General features: G+C 36.8%; 1 protein-coding gene across 3 annotated transcripts in view; it reads right to left on the reverse strand.

Annotated features, from left to right (window-relative positions):
• LOC109096245 (ecto-NOX disulfide-thiol exchanger 1-like) overlaps positions 1 to 13519 on the reverse strand; it is a 97947-nt gene that overhangs the window by 37181 nt on the left and 47247 nt on the right. Inside the window, exons 1-3 of one of the 3 annotated variants that reach the window (XM_042730818.1) lie at positions 5891 to 6031; positions 5543 to 5673; positions 4776 to 4913 (exon numbers count right to left, since the gene is read on the reverse strand). In XM_042730818.1, coding sequence (XP_042586752.1) covers positions 4776 to 4913; positions 5543 to 5552 — 148 coding nt within the window. In that variant the 5' untranslated portion in view covers positions 5553 to 5673; positions 5891 to 6031. Of the gene's footprint in view, positions 1 to 4775; positions 4914 to 5542; positions 5674 to 5890; positions 6032 to 13519 lie in introns of those variants that run through there. The other 2 variants (XM_042730819.1, XM_042730817.1) reach the window with 2 other exon arrangements.

Consider the following 13519-nt stretch of genomic DNA (forward strand, 5'->3'; position numbering starts at 1 on the left):
AAATTAAAAACATATTATTATGAAAAAAAATACAATTCTACTTTTATGATTTTTTTAAATGTCTTAGTTTTTAAATGTTAAATCACCACTTGCAAAAGAACACTTCACTTAAAAAAAAACGCCGTGCAAATGGTTATCTAAATAAAATTACAGCTTTTACAGTTTGATAATTGCCCTAAAGCATATTGTGAATTTGAGTTTATTTAAATTAATTGTGCAGCCCTAGAATGTGTTCAGTGTACGTAAATATGTAATCAATACATGTATAACAACTGGGTTCTTATAGTTAGTGATAAAAACGCCCTTAATGACCCCACTTAAATGTTTTCAGTCACTTTTAAATGAATATTGATCATTATTAAAAAAAAATAATAATAATATAATCAGGAGATATTTAGAATATTGGCATCAGACATTTAAAAAAAATAAAAATAAAGATACCTTTTTTATCAGTACTTTTCCCCAAAAATAAATTATTAAATAAATATAATAAAAATGAACGCTCTCATTGGCTGTATTCACATAAATGTTTCCAGTTCCTAGTGCTTCCATAAACAGCACTCAGGAAGATGTTTCTTTGTCATTACAGTGCAATAGTTAAATAGGTCATCGCGACAGCATGCAACTGTTTCTGGTGGAGCATGATTTGGATTTTATTCTCCCTTTCTTTCTTCTTCTTCTAAGCCACTTAAAGCAGCCTTGGTGAATCTTGTGTAAATCTGTGCATTCATACGTTCAGGGCTTACACCATTTCTCAACCTAAATCTCCCAGCATGCTCTGTGTAAAACTCTCACAATGGAGCCGCAACAAAAGCAACTTCATAACTGCAGGAAAATCATCTATATTTAGAGCACTATTCATTGTAGTGCTTTATCAATCCAGTGGGATAAAGCCACAAGAAAAATATAAAAAGAAAATTCTCACAAAGCATGTCTTCTAATGAGCTGGTGCAAATAAACATTTATAATCAATAGAAAATGTGTTGAAATACTGAGAATGAAACTGCCTGCGAGGACAAATTGTGCAAGTGGGCATCTGCTCTGCGAGCAGCAAATTTATGAGCAGATACGGGACAAAATAGAAGCTGTGTGTGTGTGTCATAAGCAATATGTGTGATGCTGAAGTGTGCCTGGAAACATGCTGAGGGAAATTAAAACAAAGACTCAGAGGTTATTTCGGCATAATCTGTTATCTTCGAACAGAAACCAGGCAAATCTTTTCCAATCATTCCGTTGAAGCTGGAATTTCTGTCAGCGTCATTAAAGTCTTTCTGGAGCCAGAGACGATCCAGCCTGTTTGTTCTCAAAGGCTAGCATTTATGCTCGTGTGACAAAATCCTCTTTTAGGTATCTAGAGGCATATCGCTGGTAGCCTGTGTGTACTACATGTGTGAAAGAAACACAGAAAGAAAGAGGATACCGTATGTAAAATCCTCGTATGAATTGCTGGAAGTGTTTCTTTCAGCTTTGGCGTATTACCAGAGGCTTTAGCTCAGAAGCTGAGGATAATAGTTTTAATATTCATTCTTTTCATTTCTGAAATCATCCAAGAACAAAAAAAAAGTAAACCTATATGCAAGTCAAATGACTTGTGCCTTCCCAAATTCTCATAAATAATCATGATCTGAAATATCGGCTCATGCATTTTAATCTGAGCCTAATATGCCTCAATCCATGGCTTCCCTAGCGTGATAGTAATTATAATAGGATCCAAACCAAGGAGAGACTTTATTAGTCTGAAAAACTGACAAGAGAGTCAGTTCTAGGGAATAGTTAGCAAAAAAGTAGCAATGCTACTAACTTTTTTAGTTTTGCATGATTAAAAATTCAGTTTTATTCATTAGGGATGCACTGAATTAATCAAAAAGTGACAGTAAAAGCATTTAGAATGTTAAAAAGTTAAATTATAACTTTCTCAAATAAATGATTTTAAAGATTTTCTATTTATTAAAGAATCCTGAAAAAAATATACATAATGATTTCCTCAAAAAAGCCGTAAAAAAGGTTTTCGACATTTATAATAATAGGAAATATTTTTTGAGCAGCGAATTATCATATTAGAATGATTTCTGATGGATCATGTGACACTGAAGCCTGGAGTAATGATGCTGAAAATTCAGCTTTGATCACAGAAATAAATTACATTTTACAATATATTAAAATAGTAAACAGTTATTTTAAATTGTAATAGTATTTCGCAATATTACTATTTTTACTGCATTTTTTTATCAAATAAAAATAGCCTTGGTGAGCATAAGAAACTTTAAATCTCATCAAACCGTTATAAATGGTAGTGTACATTTATTAATTTTGCAGACTATATTACTTTTTTCAAAAAGCTGGGCTGTTTTTATAGTCACATTTGTATTGCAAGCAAATGAGGAGAGAAATATTGCACATTTGTATTGCAAGCAAGTAAGGAGTGAAATAATCAAACACATACTGAGCAAAATATTTACTGATGTTCATTACTGTTTGTATATGTAGCATTATGTATTAGTACTGTAGTTTTAATTTAACTAGAGTATACACTGACACCCTAGCTCAAATTATAAGTCATATCACCATATTTAGATATGAAGATCAGGGTTCCCACACCTTGGTTAACTTCAAATTCAAGGACCTTTCAAGGACTTTCCAGGTCCAATACCATCAAATTCAAGGACTTAATGTGGAGACACATTTCCAGTGAGAGCAAGGTTACATTATGTTACCTTAGATACATTGTTACAGTTTTCATGTGTCAAACACAACTATGCAAAAAAGCTTTTTTTTTTTCATTTGTTTTGCTTAACCTATGTACAATTATTTTAAAAATAAAGTTTATTGTCATACAATTTTCTTTATAAATTATACACAAAGCATTGGCCTGAGTAAATTCTACCACTGTAGAATTGTGACTGCACAAGTTTAGTAATTTAGGAGGTGAATATACTGTGAAATAAAATAAAATAAAATAATTTAAAATTTGAAAGTATAACAACTGAATATCTATGAAATTTCAATCAATAAAGAATTTTTCAAACAATGACATTTAAAATTTTGAACTAAAATGTTATTGCAACAATGTAGCCTATGAATTCATGAAAATGAATATTTTTAAATTAAAGAGAACTTGGAGTGTGTGGGCTAATTTTGGTGCTTGAATTTGTTCTTCAATATTAATGAGGTCCAGGTTTAGGAATATGCTAGAAGTTACAGTTTTAAAAATGTGTAATTTTGTTTCTCTATTTAACAACATTAACTTAAAGACGTCTTCCCTCAGGTAGATTGCATGTTTTCTTGCCTAGCTGGATGTTTAGCTTATGATTGATAATTACTTTCTTTGCATTCACCCAAACTGATTTGGCAAAATCAAAATGCGGATGGTGAAGGGGATTGCCGTTAGCACAAGTGAAGTGGGAGCGTCCAGCCGGCAGAAGATTCTGCAAGGTCTTAAAGCCTTCCTTGAGTGGCTATGTTCGCAATTCAAACAATAATTAGAGCAAAAAGAATGATTCATTTGTTATTTGTATGGTCTAGATGGTCATACAGCATATACCTACGAATACGGGACAATCGTATATCTTTCATACGGAACGCTTCTCTGATGCCTTAAATACAGGACAATTCCGTATTATACTGAACAGTTAGCAACCCTATTTTGCATGGATTTTATTGAAAAGAGCTTAGGCTCATGTACTGTAACCAGAAGTTTTAAAATATATGAATACGCTTTTTTCTTGCCTCATGGGTTTACATTATCTTAACAAGCAAAGCAATTCAACAGTAATTTCACGATGTCTCTGTGACATGTTGAGGTACTATCGTAGTAGTTTTCTGCACGTGTGAACGTCATGGCAACATACAACACGAAGTAACACTTAACGTAACTAAATGAGCGTAACTAATGTAAATCAAGCAAGCTAGTATGCATAGGACACAAAGTGTTGGCGAAATAACACATTAGTGAACCAGAGGGAATAATATGGATTTTTTTCCAGAAAAAAAATAAATAATTCAAGCACTTTCAAGGACCTGTATGTTTATTTTCAAAAACTTTTCAGGGCCTGTGGGAACCCTTGAAGATACTGCTCACTTTAATAGTTTCATTGTAGTTGACAGCTTACTTCTTCAAAAGTGTAGCTTGACTATAGTTTAACTACTTCCACTCCCACTCATGAGTGCTGTCAAAGCTAGAGAGGTGAATTGCCAGTGTATGGAGAAAACAAACTGTCAATCACTCCGTTAGTCCACTCACTGCATCCACAGCTTATTTGAGATAAAATCACGATTATAAGAGACAATTTCTGTGCAGCTAACATTTACAAAAGCAGCAGAGCTGTTATGATTGCAGATGGCTGCTGACGATCACTGGCCAATCAGAGACAGCAATGAGGAAAGCAGTCCAGTTCTCTGACAAACATCTCTACAAAGCTTCAGTCAGTTGGGAGGATTGAGACGAGTGCTCAGGGCTCCAGGCAAGAAAGTGGTGGGTGCCACCATCCCGCCAGGACATGAGCTTTTCAGAGCTCCAACAATCCAGTATCTCGGCCGAAGAATAAAGTTCAACAAACTGTAACATGCTTCAATGAAATATCCAATGTGTAGTGTTGCTTCTAAAGGTCAAATATTTGGCTGGAGAGGCTGGTGCCTGTGCTGCTTGCCAGAGGGGGAAATATGGGAACCCCGGATTAATATCTGCTTTTTATTCCCCTGCCGTGAAAGGGAAGAGCAGGGAGAGCCATGGATAAAACAGCAGGATTAGCACACTGGAGGAGGGCACAGGGCTTTACCTGATACCAGCTGCTGCCCGGTTAAGCCCATCGGCACAATGCCCAGGTTGTTCATGGCAGTGGCCCAGGCGCTGGGATCGGCCACGGGAACGGTGATGTGGCTCTGCTCGGTTCCCAAACTGCCGATGCCGTCTGCTGCTGCAAAAGACAATACAGTCCATTAGGCACTCATGCAAAATGACAAGTACCTTTAAAACACACACTGGCTAAACACCTGCACTGTCATTCAGCAAAATGTGGCTGCTATGCTTTGCTTCACAGGTCGGTTGCATCAGTTGTGCATGGATTTAGATTATACTCTAGTTCAAGAGTGTTCAGTTAAAGCTTCAAGGGGTCTAAACATTACCTTCCCAGCAAACGTTCCTGAAAAACCCTACTGAAAAAAACAGCATATGCTGGTTAGGTATGTTTTGAAGCATGGCAGCTGGTTTGAGCTGGTTTAAGATGGCCCTTAGTTGGTCATGAGCTGGTTTAAGCTAGTCTTGAGCTGGTTTAAGCTTGCCATGTGCTGGTCCTAAGCATCTAGCTCCTGCTCAGGACCAGCTCATAACCGGCTTATAACCAGTCAAATCTGCCATATCGAGGTGTCTCATAAAACAGCATAATCATCCAGCCTACGTTTGGAACGGTTTGCACATCATTAGCGAGTGCATGTCAGCTTAAAATGCTGCCCACATAGGCAGCTCGCTTCATTTTGGAAGCATGTGTGGTTTGAGTTTTCTGCTAAACAGGACAAGTACTGGACACAATTCGAGGAGGTTAGTTACCGCTAGCCATGGCCCGTCGTCAGTGTTTGTTTCTCTTGGTGCCACTGCTGTCAACAGAGCCCTTGCTCTTCCAAGACAGCCAGCCGGGGAGAACGAAGCTCTCAGGAACTCATCACAGCATTCAGAGAGACCTGCAGCACACACAAACAGAGGCGAGACGACATTCAGAGCACAGCCACATTTTTATTAGGACTATTTAATGCGGCTGAAGAAAGGCCGCTCTTTTCCCAGTGCTCCAGTTACAAATGCCTCCTCAGATAGAGCCAGGCTATAAATAGTAATGATAATCAATAGAGGAGAAATATCACAGTAACACTCATTATCTGTTTCTAATGTGGAAACTCTTACCGTCACACCGGGTCCAATAGTTTCTACAGCTGCGGTAACAAGACTGCAGGAAATGCTCCTTAAAGCCACTTTGAGACATTCTGTCATTGCATCCGCTCTAAATGACTTACAGCTGACCCATCAGTCTTCCATCAAAATGACACATGTCATCCGCTGATGGGTCACAGTGTGTGTGAGTGAGATCTGACCCCCTCCCCCCTATGTTTCCCCCTGACAGATCACATCCCCTCCTCCTGCTCTCTATATCCTCGCGCATTATATCATCCTGGAAATCAAAGTCTGGGAGTTGGGGCCATTAAGCTGTTTAATACTGGTTGGAATAATGGATCCCATACGCGGCGAGCGCACCGTGCTCTGTCCCCGGCGGGGCTGTGAGAGTGAAGTATCATCAGTATGCCAAACTCGTTCCTCTCTGCCACTCTAAACCACAGCACATTATTCAAATCTGACACGCGGATATCAACTTAGGAGCGATGCAATTCCCTTTAATTGAGAAACAATCATATCACAACTTTGATTAGGCACAGTGGTAATGTGTTTGCATTTTATTTGCAGGAATGGATATCTGGTGAAAAGGAACATTGATTTTAACTCTTTCAGAACAATGGCTGGCATCTCCAGTGGAAAAATGTGGAGAATGGAAAAACGTGGCAGGTGCTCCATGACATGCAGTAGCGCTAAACACATTTAACCCTATAAAGCCTACTGTAGCATATTTGACAAATGAATTTCTAAGGCCTCTAAATGATCAAAACTTTGCTAAAAAGCATGTTGTACAAAATCTACTACATGCCTTCTGTCATCTGATTAATAGTTTATCATTTTAAAATAAAAATAAAGTATAACTGTAAACATGTTCCCCTTCAAGTTGTGGTTTACGTGTGTTTCTGCTGTGAATTCTTTACAGAGTTTTATAAAGTATCTTTTATATTTTTTGTAATATTTCAAGATGAACATTTACTCTTAAAATGAATCATGTTAAAATGATGTGTGTATCAAATGATGCATCAGGCTGTTGAGGAACTTTAATTTGTTCATCTCTCAATCATCATTGTATTGCACTGCATTATATGTTTTGCCTCCACAATAAAATCTAGCCTAATTATCATCTTACTTAGACATATTACTGGGAGAAGTGAACTGGCAACTAATATTTATATGCATTTGATATAAATAGTCTGTTATAAATAATTGTACTGATTTACATTGCAAATCACCTGAATTTCATTGTACGTTTCTTTCTCCATGCTTTCACTATATCATGCCTGATGTATTTCTTATGTTGGGCTTTACAGGGTTAAAGTCTGCATGACATGAAAACTGACCTTATTTACTTTCTTAATGCATGTTGCTGGTCTCATTGTGCATGATTCATAAGTGCACACTATTGTGCATGACACTGGATGAATGCATTCATAATATTCAATCAGATTTTGAAAATTTGTTCTGTCTATAAAATGACTTTTCTTGTAACACCAATTTACATGATCCAGTCACAAGAAAATGGGGATTCAATCAGTTCCTGATGCATAAAATCAAATCCTGCCCTACATTTTGTCTTGTTGAATATCCTAATTCACTCAGAAATATGCCACATTAGAATAAAACATACAGCTTTTACCTTAAGGCATACATAAATACATAAGATGAGAGAAATATCGCTTGACGTGCACAGACTTGTGTATTGCTCAAAATCTCTTAAGGGACACAAAATGCATTTTTGCATTTTGCCTTTTTTATTGTTTTAATGTCTCATGTCTTTTGAATTGTCTCATGCATGACAAGGCTAAAACTTGGTTGTCAAGGTAAAAGATGTTGTTAAATGTGACATTTAAAAAAAGTGTGTATTTTTTTTTTTTTTATTCCACACACAAGAACTCAACCTGTGTGAATGTTCCCTAAGATTTCTTGGAGTTCCCATTTTGGCCTGTTTCATTTAATCTTCAATCTGTCTTAGATGTTTGTGCTAAATTTCTTCAGGAGGAATAAACAGAGACTCAAATGAGCCAATTGTTGACATACAGTATGAGTATGGAAAGTAGTCCGAAAGTTGCAGTTGGTGGTCAGTTTAAATGTATGTTTTTGACCGATAATCATAGGATTCAGACATGCCTTGTCTTCATACCGCCTTATACGGCCTGCAGAAGCAACATTTTTCTGCTTTCAAGCACAGCCAAGATCTCATTTGTGATTTTTCTATTGTGTGGAAAAAATTGTGAAAAATCCAAAGCATGCATGCTAAGTAAGAGTATAAGTGTGTATCATTCTCCCTCATCTCAATTTCACAGCGGGTAATGTGTCTTTAGTGTGAAAGCAATGTAGCATCACAAACACGACTCAATATAGTATCATCTCCTCCCTCATAAGGTCCAGAAGACAGCATGGGGTAAAGCACGGCCAGCTGAAACACATCTTCCCATCTCTCCTCCTATATCTCTCACACTGATCATTATAAACAATCACCATGGACTCACTTCCCAAACCCATCCGACTCACTTTCACATACCATGAAATATTTACACCACAACCCATGTTGCTTTAATAATTCATAGACTTACTTGACATTTCTGAATCATTTAGGTGACATCCACTTCCAAATCCAAATTTGGAGTCCATTATGATTGGAATGTGAAAAAACTAAAAGGAGAGGGACCTTATGTGTTATGCATGTGCAAGAGGCATGATAGTTTCCAAATGTTCCTTAGGAAGTAAAATTGATAAATCAATTTGATGTGAATTGATTTTTTATCACTTTTAACGTCCAATTCCAGAAGATTCCAGTTCAAGATCCAAATAGTTGTTTTTCTTTCAGCAGTATGTCAAGACTGATCTGATTAACTAGATCTGGTTTTGTGATGTGTTCTTTGGTAAATGAAAAGGTCAGGTAAATGTCAGGGTCAAATTATGGATGGGGCCAGTGGCCGGGGCCTCTGACTGCTAGGGGCCTTGAGATGGGAAGACTTCTGAAATCCAGAATGTGTGTCAGCTCAGCACAAGGTGTGTTTATTCTTGTAACTGCAACTTTATCTTTTCATGTTATTTGGACATTACTTCACACAGCTGTGTGCTGACACTAACTTCAAGACAAAAGTTGGCACACTATGACTGCAAATAATAATTTACTAAGACATTAATTCATTTATCAAGACATTGCCACAATTGTAATGTTTCAAGCCAGCCAGCTCTTCTTTTTGCCAATTAAGAATGAATAAAGAGCAGTCTGGCTCAAAACATTACCATTGTAAAAAAAAAAAAAAAAAAAAAGCTTAATAAATGAAGGGGAATATTGTTTGCAGTCATAGGGAGTTTACACACACCATTTTCAACTAAAAATTTAACCGTTCATATACATGACAATGGTGTTGTGGGGACCTGAAAATGCAAACTTTTGAAAACAATACTCTTATCATCTCCAGGTAAACTACAAAAAACAGCAATTTGTGAAAATGTTGATGCCATGCACATGCTGTATCAGTGTATCAGTGTATCATGAGTGTTTGATGTTCAGTCTATAAAAAATAGTGACATCAACTAATGGCCTGGTATGCACAATACAGCATATTTAGTCATTTTCGTGAATCTGTGTGAATTTTGTATGTTTAACTTTTCAAAAACTATATATTTATTTTATTTAGTTTTTTGGACGAGTATCTAAAATGAAGCTTGTTAGCTTATGTGCATGGGTTTTTTGTACTTTTATATTTATAATGAATCAACCATATTTATATTTATTTGTTTTTATTTTATTTTGTTTAATTACGCCATTTCTAATGCTTTATGGAACTGTAGGTGATTCACTCTTAATTAATGATCTCACATACATTGCACAGTGTTATTCCTTTTTTTAATGGCTTATAAAGTGGGCAACTACTGTTGCACTCTATAAAAGCATTTTTAAAAGTCTTGTTCCATTGTTCTTCTGTCTACATCCATCTGATGGATCCAAAATGCCGAACATTCCATCTCTGAGAACATCATGAGTATGTGCTTTCAGACATCCAGCATAAGGGTGATCTATTTATTCGCTTGAGGCCATGGAACAGATGATACACGTCCCACATGCTTCTCGTCGTAAGACCAAATGCATTCTATGCACATACCAGTTTAAAAAGCTCAGCACAGCATGCTGTACATCAGCATACAGTTTCACCTACGCAGGACTTGCAAAAGATTGTAACTATATCAATGCTCCATCATAACCCACCCATGGTGTATCGAATGTTTTGGTGCAAACACATCAAGCTGATGCCTGCAACACAACATCAGATTTGTGGCAGAATCTAATGTGCATGCTAAATGACACTTGCACACTTTCCAGGCACAAATCCCAATGGAGGAATTCACTAAGTAGCATTATATGGAGGCTTGTTTCCAACATGAGCAATTGTGACATTTACCTCAAAATTCTGACTTTATTTCTCAGAATTGTTTACATCAGTTCTGACTTTTTTAATTTACTCAGTTATTTCTCGCAATGCAAATTTAAATCTCACAATACGACTTTATACATTAAAATTGTGAGAACTGATGTCTGAACTGTGATGTAAACCTAACTCTGAAAAAAGAAAGTCAGAATTGCAGCATAAACCTGAATCGTTTGATATTACCTCAAAATTGTAAGTAAACTCGGAATTGCGATAAATAAAGTCAGAATTGTGAGATATAAAGTTACAATTACCTTTTTTCATTTTTTTATTCCATGGCAGAAACTGTCTACCATTGTAATGTCTTTTACATATTCAAAATGAATGTCAGTTTATACATGGGGGTGCTAATTTACATTCTACATTACTTTAATCTACATTAATTCTCTTCAAAACTATGGTATAATTAGAACAGAGTTTAAAAATAATGACTGTTTTCAAACATGTTTCTCAAATTGTTTCCAATTGGTTGGTCAGAACTGATAGTCCCGCCCTATACTCACACCATTTGTTGAGCCAGTGCTGATATGTTGGACTGATTAGAAAGTATAGAAAGCAAGCAGAGCAATCTTTTGATAGGAGCACATAGCCACAATGTTTATGCTTTTTTGGGTGAATCGACCTACAAAAACGGCTTTCTTACAGTTGTCACTACATATTAAGCCTGGATAGGAGAGAAAAATTAACATAAAAAAATATTACACACATCATCTGTAAGTTAAACCTCTGCTTGTCTTCTCTTGACTTCTCATGGTGTCCTGGTTTTCCTTCCTGTTTCGCTAGTGCACTGAGATTAGCCGCATATATCACAGCATTCAGAGAGTAGAAGAGACCTATGAAAAGACTGGCACACTAACACCAGCACTCCCCTTTAATGGAAAAGAGGGCACAATATCACTCATAGTGCAAATTGTTCCTAATAATACCATTAGCAAGGCAGCATTATTCCAAGGTTCGTTCATGGAGAAAAAAACACATTTGGGAGTGAAAAATGCAGAATTCATTTAAGCCTGTCACTGTCAACACCACACTGACTAGCTCAAAAAGCCCAATCCAGATGCAGTTAGTCAAATGACATTCAAAAAAGTTTGTATTTAAAAACCAAGGCAACTGCACACAAGCTTTTCCAACTATTCCACTACTATGAATTAACATCCGTAACGCAAAAGAGTTTGGCCTCAAGCCAAGCACAAGTAGCTCAGAATCAGCTCTCCTATCTGCAGCTCCGAGTGAATATGGCTACTTAGCTTGAATGAAATGGCGAACACGACACTGCATCTGAACAAAAGGAGGCAATTCTCCATCTGCTCATCCTGAACAGAGTCAGAGGAGTGCAAATGGCTGTATAGGAGAGGAACTCTTAAGATCACTCGCCAACTGACTGAGGAGAATGCAAAGTGCTCGCGCTGGAGCAAAGACACCACATCCAAGAGGAGGCAAGTGTACTAAAACTAAGCAACAACAGCAGCGTTTGACTAAAGAGGCAGATGTTTACACTGGAGAGTGTTTCTTTTGATTGTGGTTTCTAAAGCCTCTCTCTCTCTCTCCCACACTGTTCCTCAGAAGCATGCACACCTTTGCATTATCCTAATCCCATTAGTGAGATGAAAAAGCTGGAGAATCCCTCGGTATGTATTACAGAAATGTAATTCCGGCTGCAGCATTGGTTAAGATCCGGTGAAGCGCTGCTCTGATGGCTCTCTGTAATCTTTTTAGTGCTGTTGGGGATGAGTGGTCATTGAGATGGGAATGAAGGCCGGTGGGAAACCAGTCTATGTTACATTTATAGGATACATGAGATTGCTAATGGTACGACCAATAAATTCCTTCCTGAAACATTTAAGTAGTTGTAGCCACTTTTTTGGCTTTGAGTATAAATTACTGATGACACAAGTGCATTACATCACTGTGCTTACTGTAAGTGATGCTGCTATCAATACATTTATATTAATAAATGAAGTGTTGCACGTTTTTATTTGCAAATTGCTTAACATTCACAAACCATCAACTGCACAAAACAAAAAACAACAATTAACATAACAACAAGTAAAACAGAAAACATCAGTTAATATAATGAGAAGCATCTGCAATTTTTTTGTGTGTGTAGCCCTGGACGGTATTCTGACACCTACTGGCCTGGATGAATTAACTTTATAATTGAGCTATTTGCAGTTGTCTCATACACTTAAACTTTTGTTTTTTTTATGTTACATTAAACACCTGTTAACTTTAAGGTGCGTTAACATATATGATGATCAACTGTATGCTTTCTGCTAGCAAATCTATGTTTTACTGTATAATTAATGATGAAGTAAAAGAACATTACCAGAAGTCTTTGTTTGACACATCACATATGATTAGATTTTATTTAAATAGTATATACTCTGTGTTTCTTCTCATTTTTTGTTACCATTAATGTGCATTAGGTTGTTTTATGTTACATTATTTAATTATTGACAATTAAATAATGTTTTGTTTTGTACAAAAATAAAAAACTCAAATCAATATATAAGCAACGTTATTACTGCATAATGAACTTATACTGCATAATGGTCTATTTTGTGATAATGACCAGCAGAAAGTGCATTTTATCTTACATAAATATGGAGCCAAAACAAGTGTAAATGAAAAATAATGTAGCCACCAAAGTCAAAATATACATGAATCCAGCCAAAATCCACAGTAAAACAGAAGCTCAGACACAAAAGATGAAAAACAATTGTCTTGCAAGATGTTTCTCTCACTTTGTTCAGCACATTTGTAGCTAAACAGGCAAGAAAAATGAGCAGTTGTCACCAGTGAGGACAAATGGGGTTGTTCTGAAATTTGCTGTAGAGATTTTTCTGTGTGTTCTCTTTTTTCAGCTGTGTGTAAAAATGAAAAAAAGAGCAGTACCGTGACTGGCAGTTGATGCCAGAACAGAAAAGCCGAGAGCCATGTCTGATCCTCCCTGACTGGCCATTTCATCTCCCTACCCTACAACTTCCACCTAATTGGCATTCACTATGAAGCATATCCATGTCTTTCAGCTGCCCTCTATCCACTCTGTCGCACCAAGGTACGATCTGTAGCTGTGTGTCAAAGCAGAACAGACATTCATCTGTGGATTATTTCTCTTTGTTCTCTCTCCGGGCAGCGCCGGGCACGTCGCTGACAGCTCTGAGTTCAGTGTTATATGACAAACAAGAAACCAGGCCTGTGCATT

Source organism: Cyprinus carpio, chromosome B9 (genome assembly GCF_018340385.1).
Source record: "Cyprinus carpio isolate SPL01 chromosome B9, ASM1834038v1, whole genome shotgun sequence".
Lineage (NCBI taxonomy): Eukaryota > Metazoa > Chordata > Actinopteri > Cypriniformes > Cyprinidae > Cyprinus > Cyprinus carpio.